The 25986-nt window shown below is 39.4% G+C and overlaps 1 protein-coding gene and 1 pseudogene across 1 annotated transcript in view; both read left to right on the top strand.

The window, feature by feature from the left end:
- Positions 1-3616: 3616 nt before the first annotated feature.
- Positions 3617-4326, top strand: LOC145495720 (uncharacterized; annotated as a pseudogene).
- Positions 4327-5022: 696 nt separating this feature from the next.
- LOC145494234 (E3 ubiquitin-protein ligase UBR5-like) overlaps positions 5023-25986 on the top strand; it is a 26631-nt gene continuing 5667 nt past the window's right edge. Inside the window, exons 1-22 of the mRNA XM_081473686.1 lie at positions 5023-5266; positions 6152-6388; positions 6867-7107; positions 10122-10454; positions 10850-10976; positions 11414-11421; positions 11872-12253; positions 13323-13463; positions 14235-14457; positions 14980-15257; positions 15533-15855; positions 16817-17200; positions 18215-18507; positions 19076-19371; positions 20525-20747; positions 21156-21367; positions 21657-21787; positions 22113-22283; positions 23567-23651; positions 24093-24365; positions 24827-24974; positions 25219-25304. Coding sequence (XP_081329812.1) covers positions 5023-5266; positions 6152-6388; positions 6867-7107; positions 10122-10454; positions 10850-10976; positions 11414-11421; positions 11872-12253; positions 13323-13463; positions 14235-14457; positions 14980-15257; positions 15533-15855; positions 16817-17200; positions 18215-18507; positions 19076-19371; positions 20525-20747; positions 21156-21367; positions 21657-21787; positions 22113-22283; positions 23567-23651; positions 24093-24365; positions 24827-24974; positions 25219-25304 — 4839 coding nt within the window. The remainder of the gene's footprint in view (positions 5267-6151; positions 6389-6866; positions 7108-10121; positions 10455-10849; positions 10977-11413; positions 11422-11871; positions 12254-13322; positions 13464-14234; positions 14458-14979; positions 15258-15532; positions 15856-16816; positions 17201-18214; positions 18508-19075; positions 19372-20524; positions 20748-21155; positions 21368-21656; positions 21788-22112; positions 22284-23566; positions 23652-24092; positions 24366-24826; positions 24975-25218; positions 25305-25986) is intronic.

Below are 25986 nucleotides of genomic sequence, written 5' to 3'. Positions count from 1 at the left end.
TGGAGTGGGTGTCACATCTCTGAAACCAGGAACGGAATGTAAAGCCAGGGCTCTTGTTGTTGTACTAGCAGTACAGGTATGTCATATGTGGCATGTTTAGTGGATGTGATATTCAGTGTTCAGTGTTCTTTGCTTGGATGTGACTTGTGTGTGAAGTTTGGGGGCCCAGTGTTTGTGGATTGTACTTAGGATGAAGAGTTTGTTGTTGGCTGTAGTCACTATGTTGACACATTACTCCTGTTGTCATTACCCTCACTCTCGTTGAGACTCATTACTCTCACAGTATCGCTCTCAAACTAACAGTATGCGCGAGATGCAGTACCCACCAAACTACATAGGGAGGGCAACCATACAAAAATGCTTCAATGGTGTTACCTGTGATAGACGTGACAAATAATACTCTTCTCACTTGTTATGGTGATTGTGGAAACTAAGAGTTAGGGCCAACCTATATCTAAGTTAATGGAAGGAAATGGTTGTGTGAAGCCCATGTTTATGATGACTTGGCTTTTTTTCACTATGCCCAAAACACAAGGTGTGAGAAACTAACCAATGGAAACATTTTCAATTGGTCATGTAATTTGTGCATGGTGTCTGAGCACAAAACAAAAGATAGTCCATGGCTGGGGACCTCGCATGATCATAAAAATGTTGATACTTTTGTTTTGTCCATTGAAGTGTGTTGGGCTTTATAACCATTCCCCTCTATTAAGTACATGTATGCCTGCACATAAAAAAAGTTGCCTAAGATGAAAAAACAAAAACAAAAACAGAACTGAACAGTGCCCCATTTTAGTCGTTTGACAAATTGCTCCAGCAACATTTTTTGAGAACATCCATAACTTAACTTATATTAGTCCTTATTGACAGCCTGACCTTTCCTGCCAACTAGCACTCAACCTTGAAAACCCACATTAGAGTTAACTTTACTACTACTTAATGGCAGGTAGTGGTGCATCAATAAAAAAATATATATATAAAAAAAAACTATTCTGTTATGTAGACCCAACAGTTGATGTGTCATGTTCTCAAGTGTGACTATGAAGCTATTAAGCAATTTCTTGATTCCATGGAATTAGATCCTGGTAAGTAAAAGATGTTGTTATAAATAGAATTTAGCTAAAGTATGTAGCTAGTCTGTAGTTAACAGCAAAGAGCAAGTGCACAGTGTAATTATCCTTTAAACTGACATATCTCTTGGCGAATTTGTTGTATTCAGTTCACTATGATATGTTCTTTATAGCTTGAGGTATTAGGGTAGGGTCTTTAATTAAGTGGCTGTGTTTATTTGTCAACAACATTTCTGTAGCCAGTTAATTGACTTCATGGACTGCACTGAATTCCTATTTCCATGGGTGCCGATCACACCTCTGCAGCCGAAGAAAATTTCAATTTCTCTTAAGAGTCTTCTGGGGCCGATGAAATCTCTGTAGTGGAAGAGAATTCGAATTTGTCTTGCGGGTCTTCTGCCTTTTTACCTCCAATGCATGGCTTTAAATTAGCCTCCTTAAATATTGCAAGCTTGCCGAAACACATTGACGAGCTGAGAGTTTTGCTCTCCGATAACCTTCTGGATATATTATCTATTAATGATTCTGTTAGCAATGACGAGTTTTACATTTCCAGTTATGATATCATTCGCCACCATCGTGAACATTACGGTAGATTTGGTGGGAGAGTTTGCATCTATGTTCGATCTAATATAAATTTCTCTTTGCGCCCTGATCCAAGTGATATACACCTCGAAAACATATGCATCAAGATTCATAAACGTCGATCTAAACCCTTTCTTATTGCTACCTGGTATAGGCCTCCTAATTCATCAACTGAGATATTTTCTCATTTTGAATCCTTTGTTGGCAAGCTTGATGCAGAGAACGTTGAATTTTATTTAATGGGTGACTTTAACTGTAATTTGGCTTCTTCGCAGCCTGATATCAACACAGTGTTGTTAACCAATATTGTTGATATCTATAATCTTCACCAACTAATAGATAGTCCAACTTGCATTACTAACACATCTTCTACTCAGATTGACATTATTTTTAAAAATTGTCAGAATAATATTGTTTCTGCTGGTGTGTCCCATGTAAGCCTAAGTGACCATAGTCTCGTCTATGCAGTCTGTAAGATCTCCATCAATTCATCTGAAGACCATTCTACATTAACTTATAGGAAATTCAGCAATTTCGACTCTGCCAGCTTTCGCTATGATATTTCAACACAAGATTGGGACAGGGTAAACAGTTATGATGACCCAAACGTTATGTGGGAAATTTGGAATTTTTTCAATGCCTTGATAGGCGTGCCCCACTGCGTACAAAACACATTCGGCCATCTAAATCACCCTGGATCATAACTCGGTTGAAGAAAAGAATGCATTATAAAGATGTTCTCAAAGTGAAGGCCATTCCTTCTGGAAATGCATGTGACTGGATGATATTTAAAAAATGTTGCAATGCTGTAAACAGTGAAATCAAACAAGTCAAGGAAAAATTCTTCAAAAATGCGTTGCATGAAAAGAAAGGTAATTCCCGTATGACTTGGTGAATAATTAATGAACTTACTTCGAGAAAAATCCACAGCTCTTCTGTAAAAGAGATTAAACTGGATAACAGTAGCATTAGCGAGCCGCTGGAACCTTTGTCTGCTTTTAATGATCAGTTTTCTAGTACTGGACTGAAACTTATCAATGCAACAGAATGGAGACACTCCGTCTTACCTAGACTATGTTAAGGAGGCCGAACATAGATTCGAACTCAAAACCACTGACTGTTCAACAGTTTCTTCTTTATTATCTAAACTTTGTAAATCTGAAGCGACGGGACTAGATAATTAATCTTGGCACAACTTCTTCAAGAGTGTGCTGATCTGGTCGCAAGTTCTCTTTGTGCCATTTTCAATGGATCTATTGTATCCGGTGTTTTTCCTACTGAACGGAAATCCACAAAAGTAATTCCTTTATCTAAACAGGGAGAACGTTCCGATTTAAATAACTACCACCCTATTTCTATAATTCCTGTTGTGGCTAAGGTCTTTGAGAGAATCGTATACAATCAGTTTTACAAGTATTTAACTGAAAATAATCTAATTTCCTGTAATCAGGCAGGGTTTCATTCTCTTCACTCCACTGCTACTGCCTTACTCAAAGCCACAGATAATTGGGCTTTTAATATCGGTAAAGGTAATGTTAATGCAGTAATTTTTCTAGATCTGAAGAAAGCTTTCGACACCGTGGATCACTCTATATTGCTATCTAACTTAATAGCCTATGGTGTTGGAAGCAACTCGTCTAACTGGTTTAAATCCTACTTGGATAATCATACGCAGAAATGCTTTGTAAATGGCTCTCTCTCGAGTAGAGAATAGCCAACCTTTAACTTGCGGTATTCCTCAAGGTACAATCCTTGGACCTCTCCTCTTTATTTTCTGTATAAATGATCTACCGAACTGTCTTGTTAACTCACATCCCAGAATGTATACGGATGATACTCATTTGACCTTTGCCACTAACGATGTTGTGCATCTAGAGGAAAATATGAACGATGATCTAACTAAAGTTACTGAATGGTTAACGGCAAATAAACTCACTCTTAATAAGTCAAAGACTGAGTTTATGTTGACTGGTTCAAGACAAAGGTTAAATACTTTTAATAGACTCCCATCTTTTACGATCGACAGTAATTCTATTAAACAAGTAGAATATACGAAATCTCTTGGAGTATATATAGATGAAAACTTAACTTGGAATGTACGTATCAAACATATTTCCAAAAAAAAAAAATGCCCCCTGCATTGGCTTCTTGAAGAGAAGCAGGTCTTTTGTTCCTTTTGAAACGTTCCTATGCATCTATAATGCTTTAATTAAACCTCATTTCAATTACTGTAGCGTTGCATGGGGGAATTGCAATAAATCTCTTTCCATTAAACTACAAAAACTATAGAATCACGCTGTGCGTATTTTGACCTCTTCATATGATGCCAGTGCGGATGATCTCTTTGTTAGACTTGGCCGGCAAAAACTTAATCTTCAATGTGAATTGAAAACAGCCACTATGGTCTATAAATCTCTTAATGGTCTCGCCCCTGATTATCTGAAATCAACGTTTACTGATCGGAGTGCAATATCTACCTATTCTCTTAGGAATTGTGAGGGCAAACTAGCTGTTCCACTCCCCTGCACCAATTTTCTGAAAAAACAGTTTAAGCTATAGTGGTGCAGTGCTGTGGAACAGCTTACCTACCAATCTGCAGCAAGCACAAACTCTTGCTACTTTTAAATCCGGCTGCAGGGGTTTCCTTTTTCATAATAAATTAATTAATTAATCACACGGCATTCATGGAAAGCAGGCACTTCGTTATTGTTTTTTACTTTTGTTGTTATTAGATTTAATGGTAGTAGATTACTATCTTAACAATGTAATTAATGCAATTTTAGTATTTACCTTAAGTCCTGATGTTTCACCCGTGTATAAATAAAGTTAAATAATAGTAATAATAATAATGATAATGATAATGATAATAATAATGATAATAACAATAATAATGGAATTATTTTTGGTAGCCTATGCCAAATGTCCTACTTCGTAGCCTTACAACCTATCGATTAGAATGTTGACTAGAGTGGGTCCACTTTTTTTTGTTCAGGCAAAGCTGATTTCTTTGTACTTTTTTAGAATTCATCTACTGTAGATCAGTTGGAACCCTGTGATTTTATAACTCAGTGATAGAGGGTTTACATTGGCTTTATTGCACATCATATTGAAGCAAGATTAATTCTAAATTAATGATAAAAGTAAATGATGTTTCAGAGTCGTCGTGACACCATTTTCAAGTTCAAAAAGATAAGAAATAGACTTTGAGTATTAAATAATTAATGGTGGCATGACGACTTTGAAACGTTCTTTTATCGTTGATTTTTACTTGCTTTATATATATGTATACATGTATACAAATTTAGTATTATTAAGTGGAAGTCGAGACTGAAATGAATTCTTGTCATGCAATCTATTTTCAGTCAACATGGGCAGCCTCTTAGAAGCAGCTTTACTTGAAAGATGTGATGGCAACAGGAACATTCTCCATGCATGTGTCTCCAGGAGTTTCCCAACTTCTGCTCATGAGCCTGGTGAGCCAGTAGAATCCCAGAGTGGTGGCACAGCTACAGCGACTGGTGCACTTGGTAATAAGCTGGAGTCCATTAAGGGTGCAGTAGATGCTCTCGCTGCAGCCGTGGCAGCAGCTGCGGCAGCTGTTCGCTCAAGTGGTAAGACTGATGGATCTGTTGCCGAATATTAATCTTTCAGTGGACATCCTTCCCAGTTTCATTGATTGTGCATGTAATTCAGGGCTCAAATGAAGGACACATTGGCAAATGCTTGCCTCTGAACTGTAGAGTTACGTCTTTAAATCTGGCAATGGAGCCAGTTTGATCGTAATGCTTGCAATATGTAATTTTGTTGCCTTTTCACTGAAATGTCTCTACTTAGCTGAGAAAGGACTATCATAGATTGTGTAACTCACTGCTTTGGCTGACTGTGATAAGAACAAAATGTGCTTGGTAAACTCCAGCTTAACAGCCAAGAATGATGACTATTCACAAAATATGAAAGAAATCTCACTCCTATTGTTGTTATAGGAAGCTCTGACTTTGGTTGTTTTGTTGGTTACAATTATATGAAGGCCATTTGCACAAAAACTCTTCAAGATGTAATAATAGATATTAATTTTTTCTAATTTATTCTGTGGTCAGTAATGGGTTTCTTGTGATTGACATGCAAAAAAAAAAAGAAAGAAAAAAAATGGGTCACTGACTTTGTTTCAAAGGTAAAGCATGTAGCCTGATTTTGAAAACTCTGATTTTGAAAAAGAATAATGTCTAGGATTTTAAGCAAAAGATGTCAAAGAAGAGTCAGCAGAGGCAAGCAAGAGTTCCAAAAGTTGCCTTCCTTTTCATAATACATAACTTTTAAAGAGGCACTTGAAGCCTTTGTACAGTTAAGCAAAAAGCTGGAAAGGGCAGAATTCGTTGCTGCGCTCTCCATGCATGACATGGCTTGTGAATTGTGTGTACAGTAAGGATCAATGTGCAGAAACAATCAACATGTAGTCTTTAAGTAGACTGATTCTGTTTCTATTGTCATTTTCCCAGATGGTGTTACCAGTAACTGGGGTGCTGGTAATAGCTCTGGTTCTCTGGGTAGTGCCAGTGGTAATGGAGGTAGTACTAGTGGACCAGGAGGCAGTGGGGGCTCATCAAAACTGGGTGTGCGTGAGATGATGCAGCGAGCAGTTACTGCTGCAAGATCTGCATCGTCCTCACTTGCAGGACTTGATGTGGAGGAAGATGCTCCTATACCCACTTTGCACTGGCCACCAGATGCTCCAGGTGATAGCACTGGCCTCATTCATTTTGTGTAACTTGGCACTCTATTTTAAAAGCATTTGGCTGCAAATTTGAGCACACATGCTCGTTAATTGCCACTTATGACTCACTACAGCAGTCTTTCTTCTGTTCTTTTGTCATTCTCCTCTATTTCAACAACTTTCTATCTCCTTTTCCGTTCTTCTAATTCTTCCAATCAGTTTTACGTGAATGGTCCTGCACCTCCCTTGCCACAATTGTTTAGTGCAAGAGGACAATCCAAAGGTTCGGTTGGGCTTGAAACCTCCGAATATATCTTAAAGTGAACAAATCACTTTATAATTCAAACGTCTGTTTTATCAACAATTGCAGTGGGGTTTTCTAGTACTGTGCAGGAGGCCAAATGTTTCACTGCAATCTCAGTACTGGTTGTAAAAATGTGCAATATCAAAATGCCTAGCTATGCTTGTGTGTTTTAATTATTTTGCTTCTGACTTTTTAGATGTACGAGATGATGAAACAGGTCCATCATTAACCCCAACTCCATCGGGGTCAGTCCCTGCACCAGTACCATCAGGCGCATCGGCAGTTGCAGCAGCGGCAGCATCAGCATCACCATCATCATCATCATCCAGCCAGTCAATAGATTCACAGCACACGCAGAGTAAGGCTCTTAGGTGCCTTAAACTGTTGTGTGAGAGTACTGTGTTGGCTCCATTCCTTCTTCAACTTATGACTGCTAAGTAAGTAATGATTATCTTTAGTATATAGCTGTTTCAAGAGACCTTATAGGATGGAGGTGCCAAGCCTTCATGACAAGACCTAATGGTGATCTGAGTATTCACTGGAATTTTGCATATCGGTGTAGAGAAAATCTACAAATTTGTATTTTTGCACATGAAGCACATCATTTATAAACAAGGCTACAACAGATTTTCATCTCATAAGACCATTTTTATCTGTAGCTTTCCTTTCACTGTCTCACGGCATTTAGTTGAAATTCTTCTAAAATTCAGCATGGCAAAAAGAACCTCTCCACAAATCCAAAGAAAAAGAAAGCATTTGAAATGAAGTAATTTTTTTTTATATCTGATTAAGTATTTAACATGTTCAGGAGCTCTTTACTTCTACCCCTACTAACTTTCGGAGTTGTTGTGTGCACTTTTACACTTTCTTTCGGACAACCTTTCTCTAAACAGCTGTAAAAATAATTTTGCACTGTTTTAATTAACACATGCTTGCAATCATGTGATTTTCCTGGCAGTCCATCTCAGGTATAGGTGTCATCCAAGGTTTACATCATGGCTTAATTGGACAGTTTATAGACCTTTGTGGGAGTCCTGTAGATAGCTACAGTAATGATTCAATTTAGCGCCTCCAGTGCAATAAGGCATATCAAAGTTGCAACCAACCACCCTCCAAAGCGAGTATTGTAGAAATCACATCGACTCAGAAAAAATTGCGAGTTCCAGATGGGATTTGAACCCACGACCCTCCTTGATCTAGCCAGATGCTCTAACCACTGAGCTACTGGAGACTCTATGGTGAGCAAGGGTGAAACGTGGGCCTTTGACTGGAACCGCATCGCACGGTCACACAGCCAAATGTTAAATTGGTGCATATGAACTCACTAACTCCATTCGCAAACTCCACGTTAGGTCTTTCAAAATTAATTTACAATAAGTCTGTACTCGTTATCTCTGAAGAACTAATTAAAGAAATTAACTCAATAATTTTTAAATTTATTTGGGGTGAGAAGCCCTCTAAAATGAAGAAATCAACTATTATTGGCAAGAGAAAACATGGAGGACTTAAAATGACTGACTTTAATATCTTGAATAAAGCCTCAAAAGTCGCATGGATACCACGCATAAAATCCGAAAACATAGCATTCTGGAAAATCATCCCTAACACAACTCTAGAGAGATATGGAGGATTACACTTCTTGACAAGTTATAACTATGACATTAACACACTACAGGTCAGTAATTTACCACCTTTTTATGTTGACGTACTAAAAGAATGGCAAATGACTAAAGATTCTATAAGAAGCGAGACCCTACTCACTTATGAAGAGGTAATTTGAAACAATCGAAACATATTAATTAATGGTAAACCTGTATTCTACAAAAGTTGGTTTGACCAAAATATTATGCAAATCCAGGATCTCCTTCAAGAGGATGGTAAATTCCTGTCCTTTAATAAACTTTTGTAAGTTATAAGTGTAAACTCAAAATGCCCTTCACCCTCTACTTCGGTCTTGTTAATTCTATATCAACTTCTTGGAGGTCAGAAAGTGAGGAAAAAGGAGAAACCATTTCCACCAAGTATGTGTACAACTTGCTGTTGAAGAAATTCTTTGTACCACCTATTGCTGAAACTAAAATCTTAAAACATGGTTTCACTCCAGAAACCATCCAAAAAGTGTACGAATTGCCTCTCCAGATCAAGTGTGACATTAAAATAACAATGTTTCAACATAAGATTATACACAACATTCTTGCAACTAAAATGTCTCTTTTTAGAGCCAAAATGTCTGACAATGATATGTGTCCTCAATGCTTTACTGATACACACTCCCTAGATCATATGTTCTTATGCTGCTCTTCCATTATAGCCTTTTGGAAGACCTTTCAAAACTGGTGGACAAATAAACGAAACAGCTACTAACTCTGTCAAATAGTATGATTTTATACCGTGTTTTTGACAAAACGGAACATAGATACTCTGAACTATGTGCTTCTCATTGCAAAATTTTCTATACACTGCAGCTGCCTGCACGACGAAAAGCTCTCTTTCAACAGTTTTCTCATACATCTAAAAGAAAAATTAAACATACAGAAAGAAATAGCATTTCAAAACAAGTCTATTGCTGCTTTCCAAAAATCCTTTCAACATATTAGTTAACAAGCAATGATGATGTATTTTCTTTGTTTTGTTTAACTAAGTAAACGATGCAAATAGTGTTCATGTTTTGGCTTGTAGTCTTAACTATCACATTGTACTGTAAGTAAATAGTGTGCTGTAATGTTACTATTTTCCTCTTTTTATTTTGTTGATTTACTTTATTTTTTCCGTATGTATATTGTGTTTGTAAATTGATTAAGTAAAAAAATAAAACAAAATAAAATAAAACTTCATTCCCACAGTTACCTCTCTCCAAAAACTGGCTCCCATTGAAGAAGTGTTTTGAAGACATTGTCATGGAATTAATCTGAGTTCTATGCATTTCCAAAGAAAAGTTGGTGGGAGAGAGTGAGGGAAAAGAAAAACGGGACACAAATGTTTTCATTTTGGCCTTCTATCCCCTCACACCACATGACCACGGTTTGCACCTCTGGAAACGGTATCCAGTCAAAATCACTTCAATCTGGTTATCTACTATCAAACTGTACTCTCAATTCTGGGAGCTTCTTGTTCATTTATAATTTGGTAGGAATAGAGCAATCAAACTTTCCCCTAGCACAACAGAATGACCTCTGTAGTTTTCCAACATTTGTTGTGCACAGAAATGGGTATTGTGTTTCAGTGGTATCACTGCTCTGTGATGCTGAAGAAAAAAAAGTGCACTCCCTTGAGCTTGGGCCCTGGGCGAAATTGATTCATGGTATAGCAGAACAAGGGCATTGGTTTGGATATTTTGATTATGAATTTCATACAGGTATTATTGGGGGCGGGGCATGGGGGGTGTGTAGTACGCCAATAGAAACAAGGATGACTGTAGCTAACTTTTTATCGGCATTTTTCTCCTTGGTAGGGATACAGATGGCTGCACTCCATTTATGGCTGCTGTTCGTGGCCGCACATACCATGCTGCCCTCACCCTGTTCACAACAGCCCAGTGTCTAGCTACCAACCCAAGTGGACAGATTGACAGAAATGTTCTAATATCCATGGTGTGTCTGTCTGACAGTCACCCAGATGCCTCTCCTCTCCATGTGCTGTGCTGTAATGACACGTGTTCATTTACTTGGACTGGCACAGAGCACATCAATCAAGACATCTTTGAGTGTCGCACTTGTGGCCTGACTGGTTCTCTTTGTTGTTGTACTGAGTGTGCTCGAGTGTGCCACCGAGGCCATGACTGCAAGTAAGATTTTCAATAAACTTGAAATAGTGATGATTGTCCACTTGAAGCGCTGATAATTATATTAATTTTAAGAGCTGTTTTCACAGCTCTGCATGAATGTGTGTGCAGGCCATAGTTGAACTTTCCAAACTTTAATTTAACATGTCTATTTTTCCCCTTTAACAGGTACAGTAAAGCTTCTTGAACCTCTATTTTCATTTAACTTTTAAATACACTTTAGGTGAAGAAACAGTAACTGTATGCATTATGTAATTGTACAGTTTAAAACTAGTCGGTTGTTCATCTTAGTGTAAGCTTACTTATTATCGTAAGGTGAATATCATTTTTGGACATTTTGTTACCATTTTCCTGCTATTTTGACTAGAATATTGTTACTGTACTTGTTATGCAATTAGGTTGAAGAGAACAGCACCCACTGCTTACTGTGACTGTTGGGAAAAATGCAAGTGCCGCGCCTTGGTACCAGGCTCCCAGGCTGCTCGCATTCAACTCCTGAAAAAACTTGTGTCAGAAACTGATTTGGTTAGCCGGCCTAATGGAAGTTGGCTTTATATATGTCACGTAATGGCCAAATTTATTCAAGGGAAGAATTATACCATGGCGAATGTATATCTAGAAATGATTTATTCATCAGAACCAATTGATCTGTCTGAAACGATTGAATCATGTAGTTTCAAATCTAGTCTTGGACAAATTATGTGGCAAAGTTTGTCTGGCAGACGTGCTCTAAGATTAATCAGCCTAATACGAATTTTGCCACATAATTCATAACACTGGAGTTATACCTGGATGATTATCTTTCACAGGAGACAGATTAATCTTCTCAAACAGCTAATATGTCTTGGACAGATAATCCGCCCCTAGTATAAATTCAACCAATGTTCATTGTAAAATTGGCTTTGGTAGAACATAAAGTCCTTGTTAACACTTGAGTACCGATACAATTTTTTTTTATTTAGTACAGTAGGTTAGAGCTTTTGTTGAACTTTTATGCTTTGTTTTAGAGGGGAGCATTTACTGCTGTTTTTGGCTCAAACTGTGGCTCGACAAACTGTTGAGCAAAGGCAATTCCGACCACACCGCGCTGCTACAGATGCGCGTCCAAAAGCCAAGACCAGGACACTTGGAACAAATGGCACAACTCCACCACTTCCAGAACATGATCTGGACCCTCCTAGACCCTCCCTCACAAAAATCTCAGTGCAGGTTCTAGTTCAGCGGAATGACCTTAAAGGGGACTTCAGGGATAAAAAAAAAAATCCAGAACATTTCTTAAGGGGACATGGCCCTGGACCCCTCTGGAAGGCACTTATTGTCACGATTTATCCTAGATCTGCGTCTGTAAACTTCATTGTAAAGTAACATTCTGGCCAAAATGTAATGTTGTACCTGCTGGATGCTTTTTACTTGCTAACAGAGGTGTTGTTCAGCCCTTGATGAAGTGTCAGCGCATTTTCCAGTGTCTCTCAACCATAGCCATTCCTGAACTTGTTCAAGTTGCTGATGCAATACTTGCCCCAGTGCGACTAGGTATCTGCCGTCCGGCCCAACCCTTCAGCCTTTTGTCCTCTACGCTTGAAGCCACACAAGCTAGCGAGGATTTATTCACTGTTGAACCACTGCCCATGAGGCCCTCTACGCCATCGTCTGTTGAGGAGGCTGCCACCCAAGAGAGGCCTAGTGTTCAAAGAGTGCGAAAACAGAGGCACAGAAGGAGACAGGTTGTTACTATTCCTCGTGCACAGGAACAGAGTGCTGTAGCAGTGGAGGGACCAGCTGTTGATGGAGAGGAAGTAGAGGTAACAGGGATCATCAGGTTGCCCATTTAAGCGTGGTTCGTACTTTTGAGATAAACACAAACGTAAACACAAGCACAAGCACAAGGATGTTTACTCTAACAGCATAGGCATGCCCAGTGCGAGGTACATCGCAGGAGAAACAAGATCGCAATTGGTAGCATTCTAGCGCTCATGCTTGTGCTTGTTTAACGCCAGTTTCCTTATGTGAAATAAGCATAACACTAATGAAATAAGCACAAGCACAAGAAAAAGGAAAATGTTTCTTTTTCTTGCACTCATGCTTGTGCATATTTCACCTCGGTGCACACTAGCGTTTTTCTTGTGCATGTGCTTGTGCTTACGCTTGTGGTTATCTCTTCAGTGTGAACCAGGCTAGCTTGCAAGAGTTAAAATGTGTGCTATTTATTAATGGATACTATTTATCTCCGACTGTGCTTACGTGTCTTCATTCCAATTAATGGATCAGACCTCCATATCCAACCGTCACTGTCTTTTGTCTTGTGTTTCAACTGAAGTTCATTTTAATAGAAACTGTTAATCTAATGTTCCAAGAAACAAACACCAAATTAAGTATGCCAATAGTCTTGCAGATCAAGTTGCTCGATATCCTCTCATGGCTTTTCTCAAATCAACGAAACAGTAGAACTTCAGCTTTGCACGTTCATATCACTTAGTGATGTTAAGTTGCATCACATATCTATCAAACTACCGCTGCTGGTGGTATTGCAACAACTGAAAATTTGCGTGGATTTCAAACAAAATTGATACAGCTTATATGCTGTGGTGTACATGTATCAGCTTTTTCATAACATTTAAGATTTTCATATCACGTATTCTCATATACATGTATATGGCCATGTTTTTTATCTTCCAAACCTACTCAGTCACAGTATTTTGAGTTGTTTTGGCCACGTACAAAATAACCTTTAAATCAAAGGAAACCTGAAAACAGCAGTTTAGTTAGATAGAAAAACACCGAAAAGATAATAAACCATAAAGGAACAAGGGTGGTTAAGGATGGAAAAGGCTGACACGGATCACAAACTTCCGAACTGTGCTTTTATGGCAGGTTGTTGAAGGGGCAGAGATGGAGTCGGAAAGCCATGAAGAAGCTGGAGATGAAGAAATTGAGAGTGGAGCAGCTGGCAATGAATCAGACATGGATTTGGACTTGCTGGCTGAGAGTGACAGTGACAGTGAAGAAAGTCAGGTACGACATCGAAACTTTTAGGTTGTGTTGTATTGGGATCCATTGCTTCAACTGCAACCTGTCTGGGGAACACTTCTAACCATTTTCAGTTGAAATGCAGCAACTTGCTGCCATGAGCCGTTTCAGCCTGGTTTGAGGCCGGTCAAAAGAGTTGATCAATCAAACCAAGCGAAAATGGTTTTCCCCAATAGAACACGAAAAAACAAGCAACCCAAGCAACCAGAAATGGTTGATCCCAATAGAACACGACCCTAGCTTCTCCCTCTTTGATGCTGATCTTGTTATCAATACTTCCCTCAGCCTTGATAATCAGTTGGTCCAATCAGTTGTAACATTTCTGGGAACCACTGTGCTCGGGGAAAATGTTTTTCAACCACAACCACAGTTTAATTTTTGCCTACACAATCTAGCACACTAGCTAAGGTTACTGTGAAGAAACTGAACTAATTGGTATCACAAGAACCGATATGATTATGATTATGATTATGATTATGATTATGATTATGATTATGATTATGATTATTATTATTATTATTGTTAAAGATTCGCACAGCTATTGATGATATTGAAGCGGGTTTATTATTATTATTATTATTGTTATTGTTATTGTTATTGTTATTGTTATTGTTATTGTTATTGTTATTGTTATTATAGTGGATTGGATTGGCTCGAGATGTTTTTCAGCTACCTGAACCTGGACTTGAGGAGGCTTCTGGCGGGTAAAAAAATGTTTGAACTGTGACTAATTCTCAACACTTGTGTTTGTTTCAGGTCGGTGAGGTACATGTTGTGGAAAGTGTTCGTCGCAATCGCGTGACTGGCTCACTGATTGGGTCAGATGGTAGTGCTAGCATGCATGGTGAACATGTGGAGCTGTATTCTGAGGAAGAGTCGTCCACTGGGGAAGAGGAAGAGGAAGAAGAAGAGGAGGAGGAGGTGGTGGTGGAAACATATGACCTGCCAGAGAGTATAGAAAACAGACCTCCAACCGCAGGTATGTTACTACTCCTACGACTTGTAGAGAACAATAAGCAGGACTTAGTGATAAGCACGGTAATGAAATATGAAAGGTGAATTGATCAACATGACATGAGCGTGTCGTGTTGATCAATTCACCTTTCACAAGCAGGACTTACTTTCAAAGAATTGCTCAGTATGTGTAAATACAGAGTCTGTCTGGGAGATAAAACAGGGAATTGAAGAAGTGTCTGTAAGTAGAGCTGTCTGCTTATGACAGTGTCCGTTAGCGGATAGTTGACTCTTCTACTGAATACCTGTACGGTTATAGCGTAGCGTAATGTGGCACACTGAAACATCATTTACAGTATACCAATCAGTAAAACATGAAAGAATCTTTTCAATAGCCTTTATTGAAATGATGTCATCCACAGAACAATATTGATGATGAAATACGAGCATTACAAATACATTGTGCAAAATAACTTGTCTGACTCCGAGGGAAACGGTTTAATAGTTTACCAAGTACATCACCATTACTGATCTTTTCTTCTCATAGGAGTTGACCCTAGTACCACTCCTCATGCCATGCAGTGGGCTATACGTGCCAACAACACCCAGTCACGTGCCACTGGTAGCAGTGCAGCTACACCTCAAACCACAAGTGGCGGCACAGGGTTTATCTATGTTGATTCCACGTCACTCAGACGAAGTGGTGGTAATGCTGCTGCTGCCAGTACTGCTGCCACCAGTGAGGTGCCTGGGACTAGTGGTTATCACAGTATGAGTAACTCGGCCAGTGCGCTGGCACGAGCTTTTGGCATTGTTGTAAGGGAGGTGAGTTAGCTTAGCTTGAGGTACTTTGAAATAAGCCATTTCAGATGGCTTGCTATTGGCGTATTTATTTACCAAGAGAGGATTGTTACGCATATCATCTTCTAGTTCATAACAATTCTAGCCTTTTAGCTTTCCTGCAATTTCAACTTAAATGTCCTGGTGAGGAGGAGGCATGCCCCCATTCCTTTAAGTGGCTTGCACCTTCGGCACTTGATTAACTTTCTCTTCGGTGCATGTCCCTTCACCCCTAATTTATACTGCATTTTCCTCTATAGGTAACTGACCTCCTCAACATTGCACAGGACCCATCAGCATTGCCAGCTGAAAGCCTCACTCCCAGTCCAGTAGCCTTGACTGAAATCAGCGCCCTGGTTGTCCAGCAGTTGCAAGCAGCCTGGAACTGGTTAGCTGTTGTCTTGGATTGCACAGAAGCTCAGCTTCGATTTGGACTATCGCTATCTGCCGCTACTGACCCCTCCCACCCCTCCCATCCCCTCCATGAATTCCATCCTAAAGCCAACAAAGATAGATGCACTCGTGAAGATCCCTCGCTTTTAAGAGCTTTGGAAAACAAACGGAAAAGATCTGTATTAAGACGGTGAGTAATTTTTTCCTCAGCTGTTATGAAAAAAGCTCTTAATTTCAGGTCTGTTCAATTTGTTTTTGTTGCAGTAGTTCTAGACTAGTAGGAGGCACAGTGGCCTCAAGGTTTAGTGCACCCATCTCCGGATTTGAGCCCTGGCACGGGACATTGTGTTGTGTCGTGTTGAAGACATTTAACTCTCACAGTGCCTCTCTCCACCCAGGCGTAAAACTGGGTACCAGCGAATTTAATGCTAGGGGGCACCTCTGCAAAGGACTATCCCATCTAGGGGGGAGTAGAAATACTCCTAGTCGCTTCATACCTCAGAAAGAGGTGATTGGTGCTGGTCTGATGGGTCATTTGGCTTGTATATGCAGACTTAACCTTTATTTATCCAGACAAAGCTAGCCTGAGCCCTTTTTATGTCCATGGTTATTATTATCACGGAATCTCCACAACCGCTCCACTCCGCCTTATCATTTAAATGACCATTAATGGCGTTGTTAAGACCTCTTTATTCATTCTCTTTGAGTTTTCCTTCTTGCGCTTCAAGGAACAAACTTTTGACCTACAACATATGGTATTTCCAGCTGGTCACTTGCCTTAGTACTGACACTTGCGAGGAGAATTTTAATGGCCATCAAATAGGACAAATGTGTTTTGATGAATATGCGCATATTTCATTTTGCTTTCCGTTGCGGCATATTTGACAATTTTGTTACATAGTTTCAATCTTCTCTTAAGATATGCTCTTGCCAAGAACCACTAGTATCAATGATGGTTGATGGTAATTTTAAAGCCCATTTAAGTTTCCCTAAGTGAGACGGGGTGGTACTTTTTGATAAGTGGATAGGCTGCTTCATAACCACTTTCGTAAAAAAACAAACATCTCCGATAAATTGTAACCTGACCCAGAGGTGTCCACGTGAAAGGATACAACAATAATAATGTAATATTCTTTTTCCTGTGAAAATAGGCGGCACGGAGCTGCTAGTAGTAACCTGGATACTGGTCGGCAGGACTTCCTAGTTTATGTTCTTTCACTTCTGAGAGGCCATTTAAATGAACACGGGGACTCCTTGCCGAAGTTGGACGTTTCTTCGTTACGTCACGTGGCTTATGTCTTGGATGCTCTGGTATACTACATACGTAACAACCCTAACGCCAGCTCACAAGCTAACCGGTCTAGTGCAGAGAAGACTGTTGCTGCAGATGCCACCAATGACGACGAAGGTGGCGATGATGTTGATGACGAGGACAGTGCAAGTTTCAAGAGAGATGCAGAGGAATACGAAGATGATACAGATCATGTTGAGGACGAACCCATGCCTACACCCAATTTGCCTGGAAATTTACACAGGTTTGCAGTCCTTTACTTGTTGCAGTCACTTTGCCATGGCTCAAATGTGACTAGTAATATATCAAACGCGAAAGACGGTGTTTGACCACATTTCCAAACACCGAGAAGAGAGTTGAAAATATGACGTGTAACAGAGTATATCTGACCGACTTTGAGGTGTTTGGAAATGTGGTCAAACAAAGTGTTGAGTGTTTGATATATCATCTTAATGGAAACTAGAACTAAGCACAAAACGAAGAAATATAATCTTAAAAATGTATGCTAATTAAGATCAGATATCCGACACGTGTTTAAACTGGACGAATTATTAATGAGTTGGTGAACATTATTTCCAGATTTTCGCTTTGGTAAAGGTGAGATAAGAACAACACAAAAGAACAAAATATTTTTCAGTACCAGTGAAAGTAGTGCTCAGAAGCTTTCATTTTGGATAGTCACATGAGGTCTTCCAAACACTTGAAAGTAAGAATTACATTGAGCTTACTCATGGGGAAGGATTTTAAGAACTCTGTGTTTCTTGTATGAACGTGAAATTTCAAATGTTTTCGTTGATTCTCGTGTAAAAGTGTTAGTGACTGAAAATGCAATTGAAAGCAAAGAAGTAAATAATTGTTTTCAAGGCAAATCATTGTTCTCTCCCTTTTTACTATTCAATGATAAGAAAATCCCGGGCGCATTACTTTTGACGGGGTAAAGTACTCTTACATTGTCATTCGAGAAATACTTAGAGCTGCTATTTGCTGACCCACCTACAGTATATATCCACTTGCGTGTGACTTGTTGACTATTTGCTTGTAAAACATCAGCTGGTAGTCTAATGTCTAGATATTTAAATCTACCCAACATGTTGGATTAGATTCCTGTTGATGTGCTAAATCATGTCAGTCTCTGCAGTTGCCAGTTAATTCTTGTTGTATAGCGAAAACTACATCAAAACATTTGAAACCTGGCACAGCGCAAGGGATGTTTCTGTTACAGTTATTTGTAAAGACTTGGCGTGCATTGTGTTTTCAGCTTTTTTGTGAGGACTGACTCCACCACCGTGTTGGGCTGTACCCCTCCAGACCCATACCAGGCACCAGTAGAGGAGGCTTTGCCTCTTGCATGCCAGCCACACCTTTTACACCCTGCAGCACGTAGGGAGCAGATGTTTGGAACTGTACATGAACACACAGACAGTGACAAGGGTACACCCCTGGTTAGCAGCATGGCTTTGTCACGAGAAGATTCTGAAACTGTATTCTCTGCTGCGAGAATATTCAACGAAGCTGGTGTGGGACAGGAAGGGATTCCAATGGAAGTTAACGGTAAGAGAGGTTTAGCATGGCAGTGCAGAGTTCTAAAATGTGTGTACAGCCCTGATAGAAATAGACTCAGTTTTATATGGAACATTTTGTAACTTGTAAATTGAATTTCAAAGAATCATTACTTTTCTTCCAGTTTACCTACTATGTATCAAACCAAGCAGAAAATCAATCGTGTTTGATGAAACATGTTTGACTGGACAATAGGACTGGTGCTTGCCTGTTAATTACTTCAAACCCTATACAAAAAAAAAAAACTGCTTTTTACTAAATAGAAACAATTTCTTCCGATGTAACTGAAAAGTTAGTTCACTTCCTACGAAATTAGTTTACTTAGCGCGTGCATATATTTATAAGCTTAACTTCGTTGTACATGTTTGGCAGGAATGCAAAAGTCGAAAATTCAACCTGTGTTGTCCGCAAGGTTTGTATTAGGGAAGTACAGTTGTATTGTTTGAGTTGGATTAGGCTAGTTTTTTAAAATCTAAAACCTTTGAAGAAATGAAAGAAACCATTATTTCCTAACTATGAAAGTCGGGCTTGCTCCCAAACGTTTTTGTGCTCTCCACAGAAAGCAAGCCCTCAGCAGAACCGTCAACCTCATTTGTAGCGCGTCCTGATAATGCTTTGGAATCCACCACACCTGTCGCTCCCGAGCCTTTCATTTCCAATGGAACCTCTGCCAACTCCCTCTTGGGCCGTTGGCGTTTGTGTGTGGAGTTATTTGGTCGAGTGTTTCTTGAAGATGTTGGATCTGAACCGTCGTCAGTGTTGAATGAGTTGGGAAGGTTTGATGTGAAAGAGTCCAAATTTAGAAGAGAAATGGAGCGATTGAGGAACTCCACCCAAAGAGATTTGACTCTTGAGGTAAGATGATTCCTGATTTTGTGGGTGTGAAAACCGTATTTATCTCTTCACTAATTTGCCTCCCCTACCAGCATTGCGTCACATATCATGCTCTTCAGCCCTTTTTCCTCTTTGATGATTTGTAACTCTATTGCCTGCCCCTCCCCCAAGTAACAGATGAGCACCATAGGTTAAGAATTGTTTTTAAAGAAACAACAGCCTCAAACAACATTGATTTTAAGGGGGATGGGAAGGAGAAGAGGTACGTCTGTAGTACATGTTCTCGACAGTCTGTGCGGGATTGAACCTCTGGTCATGGCAAACATATTTTACGGAACTGGGGCTTTCTGTTTCAAAGGTGGGCTAAATTTTGCCATAGCAATTGCCTGGGTGAACCAGATGTGTTACTGAAAACATTTCATCACTCGTGTGGGTAAGTCATTCAAATTGACTCTAAACGTTCAAAGAGCTTGCGAAACTTGGATACCAGTGACCAGTTATATTGAAGAACATAACTGCTTCCAGAAGTTGCGAAATGTTTGGGTGGCAAAAGTGCTAATGAACACACGCATTCATTGTTAAAGTTTTAAACCTGCACCACACAAAAACGATTTCGTACATCGACCTTAAATTTCTGTGGACAGTTAAAATATCTTTGTAGCTTGATCATAGACTGAAGTGCTGACACTAATCAGACTGGGAAGTTGTGTCCGTTATCATGATAGTTGTGTCATAGGGAACCTAAAATAGCCTTTAGACAAACAGAAAAATTCACAGTGACAGGTTAGTGAGGTATACAAAAACACGAAAGGGGGTAATAGGAAGCCAGTAAGTAACAAGGATGTATTGTGGAAGATGTAATTTGTGAAATACGAAAGATCGTGTTTGACCACATTTCCAAACACGGAGAAGAGAGTTGAAAATATGGCGCGCCATGGGGTATTTTGGCGACCTTCGAGGTGTTTGGAAATGTGGTCAAACACGGTCTTTCGTGTTTGATATATTTTCTCAATCGAAACCAAAACTAAGGAGAATGCGGAGAAATAAAATCGTGAAAATTCTATGCTAATTAGGATCAGACAAGGGGTCATGATGTTCTTTGTTTAAACCTGGTGAAGTGTTAATGAGTTTGGGAAGAAGATTTGAAAACTTGAATGTGTGTGATCTGACTCAGGTTGAGCGTGACCGAGCCACACTGATACAACAGACCATCAGGCAGCTTAACACGCAGTTTGGCCGTCGTGGGCCCAGGTCTCGCCCCATGACTATACATCGTGTGAAGGTCACATTCAAGGATGAACCAGGCGAGGGCAGAGGGGTAGCAAGGAGCTTTTACACTGCAGTAGGAGAAGCGTTCTTATCTGGAGAAAAACTACCTGCTCTGGAACCCAGCAGAAGTAAGCTTCCTTTTGACCAAGAAACATTTCTTCAAAATGTCGTAGAGATATGTCTAATCTTTCTTATCATGGTTATCAATATTACATACAATCGATTTTGTTTTCCTTTTTAATTTGAACACTTACATTTGTAGGGTGAATGCTTATGTTTGCTGACAATTTATTTCTTTATTTTTTTCATTTTTTATGCTATTCTTGGGCAAAAATCTTGTTAATTCACTGAAGTGAAGCAAGATTGTTACTGAAGATTCAATATTGTGTTGTTGTTTGAAAAAAAGGAATAACAAATTAGTTTCGTGCTTGTTTGTTAATGTACTTAACACTTCTATACTTAAGTTACCTCTACTGTGTTGGTTCTCTGTGTTTAAAAATTAACATTATACTATGTTTTTATTCCAATCACAACAGGCATAGTTCATCGCAGTAAACGAGTCCCAAGTTATCGTTGCAAGCGTGATCGTGAACGTGACGTGAGAAGACAGCTGTCAGCTGATGCTCGAGCATTCCACTTCAGTGGTAGCAGCAGCGCTGATGGAGAGGACGCTGATGGTGATTCACTGCCGTACCACAGGAAGTCCTTGGGAGAGAGGCTCTATCCACGTGTACACGCCTTGCAGCCTGTAAGTTCTGTCGTTTATAGCCTCAAAATGCTAGAATAGTATGTAGTGTGAGTCATCACAAACCTAGCAGCTCAAAACACTACGTGCACTTGAGTCTTGTTTTTTTTCTGTAATATGAAGCTACGAAGAGAGCGAGAGTATTGTTACTATCACTAGGCTACATTTTAGCCCATTGTTAGTTACCTCCAGCATTACCCTAACAGTTTACCAGTTCTGGGTGGCAAGAGGTGATTACTGAGATTACCATTGTAACGTGGGTAAATATTTTCCCATTTTGTCCCTCTTTCAGTCACTTGCTAGCAAGATCACAGGCATGTTACTGGAGCTATCTCCAGCCCAGTTACTGCTGCTTTTAGCCAGTGAAGACACCTTAAGACAAAGAGTTGAGGAAGCTGTGGAGCTTCTTCTTGTATCTGGCAAGTAAGTGGATAATTTTTTTAATGGTAAAAATTCTTTCATTGTTGTTGTTGTTTCCTGTATACTTCCCTTAATTTGTGCCCCTCATGTGGTTACCACAGAGTGTAGGAGAATCCAGACTTAAAAAGGATGTATTGAAAGTGGCATTTTCGGAAACCCGATGGGGTAGGAGAAGTCGTTAGTCTAGAAGAAGAAGCAGAGGCAGTGAATGTCATCTGCCAAGGGATCTGTGAATGTCCAAAAATGCCAATTCTAGACAACCCTAAAACTCATTGTTCGTACTTTTTGTCACGGCGACAGTCTGATAGCAAATGTTTTGCCTTCACAGGAAACCAATAAAGGATGCAGATGATGACTCCCTTAACCCTGGTGGGGATCTTGATGATTCTGAAGATGACAGTTCTCCATTGTTCCACCAACCCGGCAAGACTGGCTTTTACTCCCCACGGCCCGGAAAGTGTACAGAAGAAAGACTTAACTGCTTCAGGAATGTCGGCAGGTATGCTGTCATTGTAATATAACTTGTAAGATCCATTTGCTTGTCATGATGGTATTATCTAATACTGGGTAGTGTAAGTGAATTGTTGTATGCAATGGATGTTATCTTCCCTCTATGGAGAGGAAGGCCCGTGATATTTTAGTTATTTTTAAGTGGGTGGGGAGGGTAAAAGTGTGCAATAGTGTCGCATACTTGCTCTGTTCACTGAGAAATCCTGTTTTGCACCAAGCCCTTCAGTTGCTAGTCTGTAGGTTTGTAGCAGAAATTGCTATAAAGCAGGTTTGTAACCAAGCAGCACAAGGGAGAACACTATGCCACTGTTGATTTAAATCTTTTACAGTGCCTCTATGAACAAATCCTCCATATCCATTTTTTTAAAATTTTGGTACACAATACGTCTTTCTTAAATATCTTATCAAATTTCAATCTCTTACGAACATTAGAACTCACGTTTTTTGGAGCTTTATTTCCGAGAATTTACGGCCGCTATCAATTTTCCTCGTTCTAAGGCTTGGTTGGGAATTGGAGTAAATGACGTCATTTACTCAAAAATGCCGAACGGGTTGAAATTGTAATAACAATTATTGTAGAAAATTGCATGACTATAAGAGCCAAAGGTTTTGTTATTCGTTATGCGAATTGCTGTATTGTTATTATAATTTTAACCCGTGTGGTATTTTTGAGTAAATGACGTCATTTACTCCACTCCCAACCAAGCCTTGGAACAGGGAAAATTTTAATTTAAATGGCGGCCGTAAATTCTCGGAAATAAAGGTCCAAAAAAAGGTGAGTTCTAATGTTCGCAATAGATTAAAATTTGGCAAGATATCTAGGAAAGACCTATTGTGTACCAAAATGCTAAAAATTGGATATCGAGAATTTGATCATAGGGGCACTTTAGTAGCTCCAAAGCTCTTAGTTTTCTTTATGGAGTTAACACCAGTGGAGACATTGATTGAGATATGTAATGGTTTGATAGAATTTGTATTATTTTCTCGTCGGTTTAAACATGTATTTAAAACCTTGAGGGTGCGGTAAAACTATCATTTTCACAGATGCTTTTTTTTTTTTTTCCAGTCTGATTCGTGTTTTGTATCTGGCGTAAATTCACTTTAGCTATGTTTCAGAAGTGTCCGTAATCTCTGACCGAAATTTGCCCGAAATGAGATAAAATGTGTTCGAAAATTAAACGTCCGAAATTTTAACGTCCGTTGTTTTGCAAGTGATGTATGTTCAGCAGTCATTTAAATAACTGACCAACTTCCTTTCTGTTTGTATCCAAGGATCATGGGCTTGTGTCTACTACAGAATGAGTTGTGTCCAATCAACCTCAACAGACATGTCATAAAGCACATTCTCTCCAGAAGGGTAAGTCAGCATCGAATCTTCTATCTTAGTGTGCCTTGTAGTATATAAACGTTACACTCGAGTTCAAATAACTAAAAGAAGATTACAACATGTACATTTCACATGTCACAATTGTCTCAACGACGGTTCTAGAAAGTTCCGTTAATGCAAAGTAGTTTTTTTGGCCAGTGATCGATACTTTTATTGCGCGTTACATAATTAACGGTATAATGACTAACTGTCATTATTTTTACTGAGGTGCTTGGAACAACAATATTGCAATTTATTCCCTGACAAACAGTTTGGAAAAATAAAAATCGTTAGCAAATGTGAAGAAAAATACGAATTGACTACATCTGGTAATGCGTTCAGAAAGCCGGCCGTGGTTGCAAAATGATAATGACTGGTATTTTCTTTTGTATAATTGAAGGGGCTCACGTGTTTCTACTTGTTATTTTGTAGACTGGTTGGCATGACCTGGCATTCTTTGACCCTATGCTGTACGAAAGCTTACGCAAGCTGATTGTTGAAGCTGCTTCTCCCAATGCTGAACACATATTCAAGGGACTCGACCTGACATTCAGTGTCCAGGTCACCGCGGACGAAGGTGATGGCAACCAAGTAGAGTTGATTAAAGGTGGAAAGAATGTGGCAGTCACATCGTCTAATGTGCATGAATATGTTCGCCTGTACGCAGAGCACAGGATGGCTGGTAATAACAAGAGAGCTCTTCAGGTAAGTTCTCTTTATCACCTGCTCGTAATCAGCCATGTTCATCTCTCGCAGGATTGGGTTGGGACACCAACATGGCCGCCGTTTCATTGTTTAAGGACACCAATATGGCAGCCGCAGCGCAATGTGGAAACGCTCTGTGTACGAAAATTCTATCAGAAGAGCATCACTGACAAAAAAAAAACAACTTTTAGGTAAGAGTTTTGTAAGTTTCAACGACAAGCAAAACGATCGTTTTGTTGCTATGGCAACATTAAAGGTAGTCAAATGTTCACTCCTAAAACTACCCGGTAAAGGTTGGTTGTGAAGTGGGAAAAAGGTGTTTTCACAAATTTTCACAGTTGAAACAATCAGCGTGCTAAAATTCTAATGTGGGATATAGAACTGTAACGGAGATCCGTAAAATTGTACTAAGTGTGATATCTTTAACTCTAGTAATGACGCAGGTCACTTTCTCTTTGAAGGCTCTTCGTAGCGGAGTACTGGATGTTATACCTCAGTCCTCATTTGATAACCTGACTGCGGAGGATTTTCGCTTGCTGTTAAATGGTTGTGGTGAAGTGAATGTACAGCAGCTGATAAGCTATACGTGTTTTAATGATGAAACAGGAGGTTTGTAGTGTCATAGCAGCCATTCTTGTGAGGTGTAAAGGTTGTCCAAGGACGCACAGACCTTTAGTTAAGTGCGACTCCGTCTACGAAATACGAATTCATGTTTTCAACGAAACACTGACAAAGGGTGCAAAGCCAACTTTCGTCATTGAAGATCACCTCTAGGTTTGCTAAATTGTCAACCCGTGTTAAGTAACTGGTTTTCTCAAAGTTGTGCATGACTTCTGTTCCTTGCTATTCTCAGGTGCTGGAGCTGAAAAGTTGCTCAAGTTCAAGAAGTGGTTCTGGTCTATAGTGGAAAAAATGAGCAATTCTGATAGGCAGGACTTGGTGAGTGTTTTTGAAAAAAGCTATTCTACACCACTCTGAAGTTTGATTAGTGGTTTTGGAAAGTACAGTGAATTTTAAGTGTTCTCCTTAGTTTTAGTTTCGATTGAGAAGATATATCAAACACTCAAGACAGTGTTTGAACCCATTTTGCAAACACCTCGTAGTTCGTCAAAATACTCCGCTATGCGTCGTATTTTAGCGCTATTCTCTGTGTTTGTCAATGTGGACAAACACGGTCTTTCATGTTTGATATATTACATGAAACATTCTAGAGGTATGATTTTCGTTTTGACGCGAGGATTTAAATGAGCTTATTACAGATATTTTCTTATTTAGATAGTTTACTAATCAACTGCCATATTTTAAACTGATGCTACTTTCTTCTAAGGTCTATTTCTGGACATCGAGCCCTGCCCTACCTGCCAGCGAGGAAGGTTTCCAACCAAAACCATCAGTTACAGTGAAACCCGCTCATGATCATCAACTGCCTACAGCGAACACATGCATTTCTCGTCTCTACATCCCTCTCTATTCTTCTCGAGCTATACTTAAGAGCAAACTTCTTCTGGCAATCAAGACTAAGACCTTTGGATTTGTGTAGATGAGAATTTCAGCAGTTGAAAATTTCACTGTTCTTTTCTGTCCAGAAGTCGTCGATAGGAGAGGCGGAACGAACAGTTGG

This window comes from Orbicella franksi, chromosome 8 (assembly GCF_964199315.1).
Source record: "Orbicella franksi chromosome 8, jaOrbFran1.1, whole genome shotgun sequence".
NCBI classification, from domain to species: Eukaryota; Metazoa; Cnidaria; class Anthozoa; order Scleractinia; family Merulinidae; genus Orbicella; species Orbicella franksi.
This window is presented reverse-complemented; position numbering and strand designations above follow the sequence as displayed.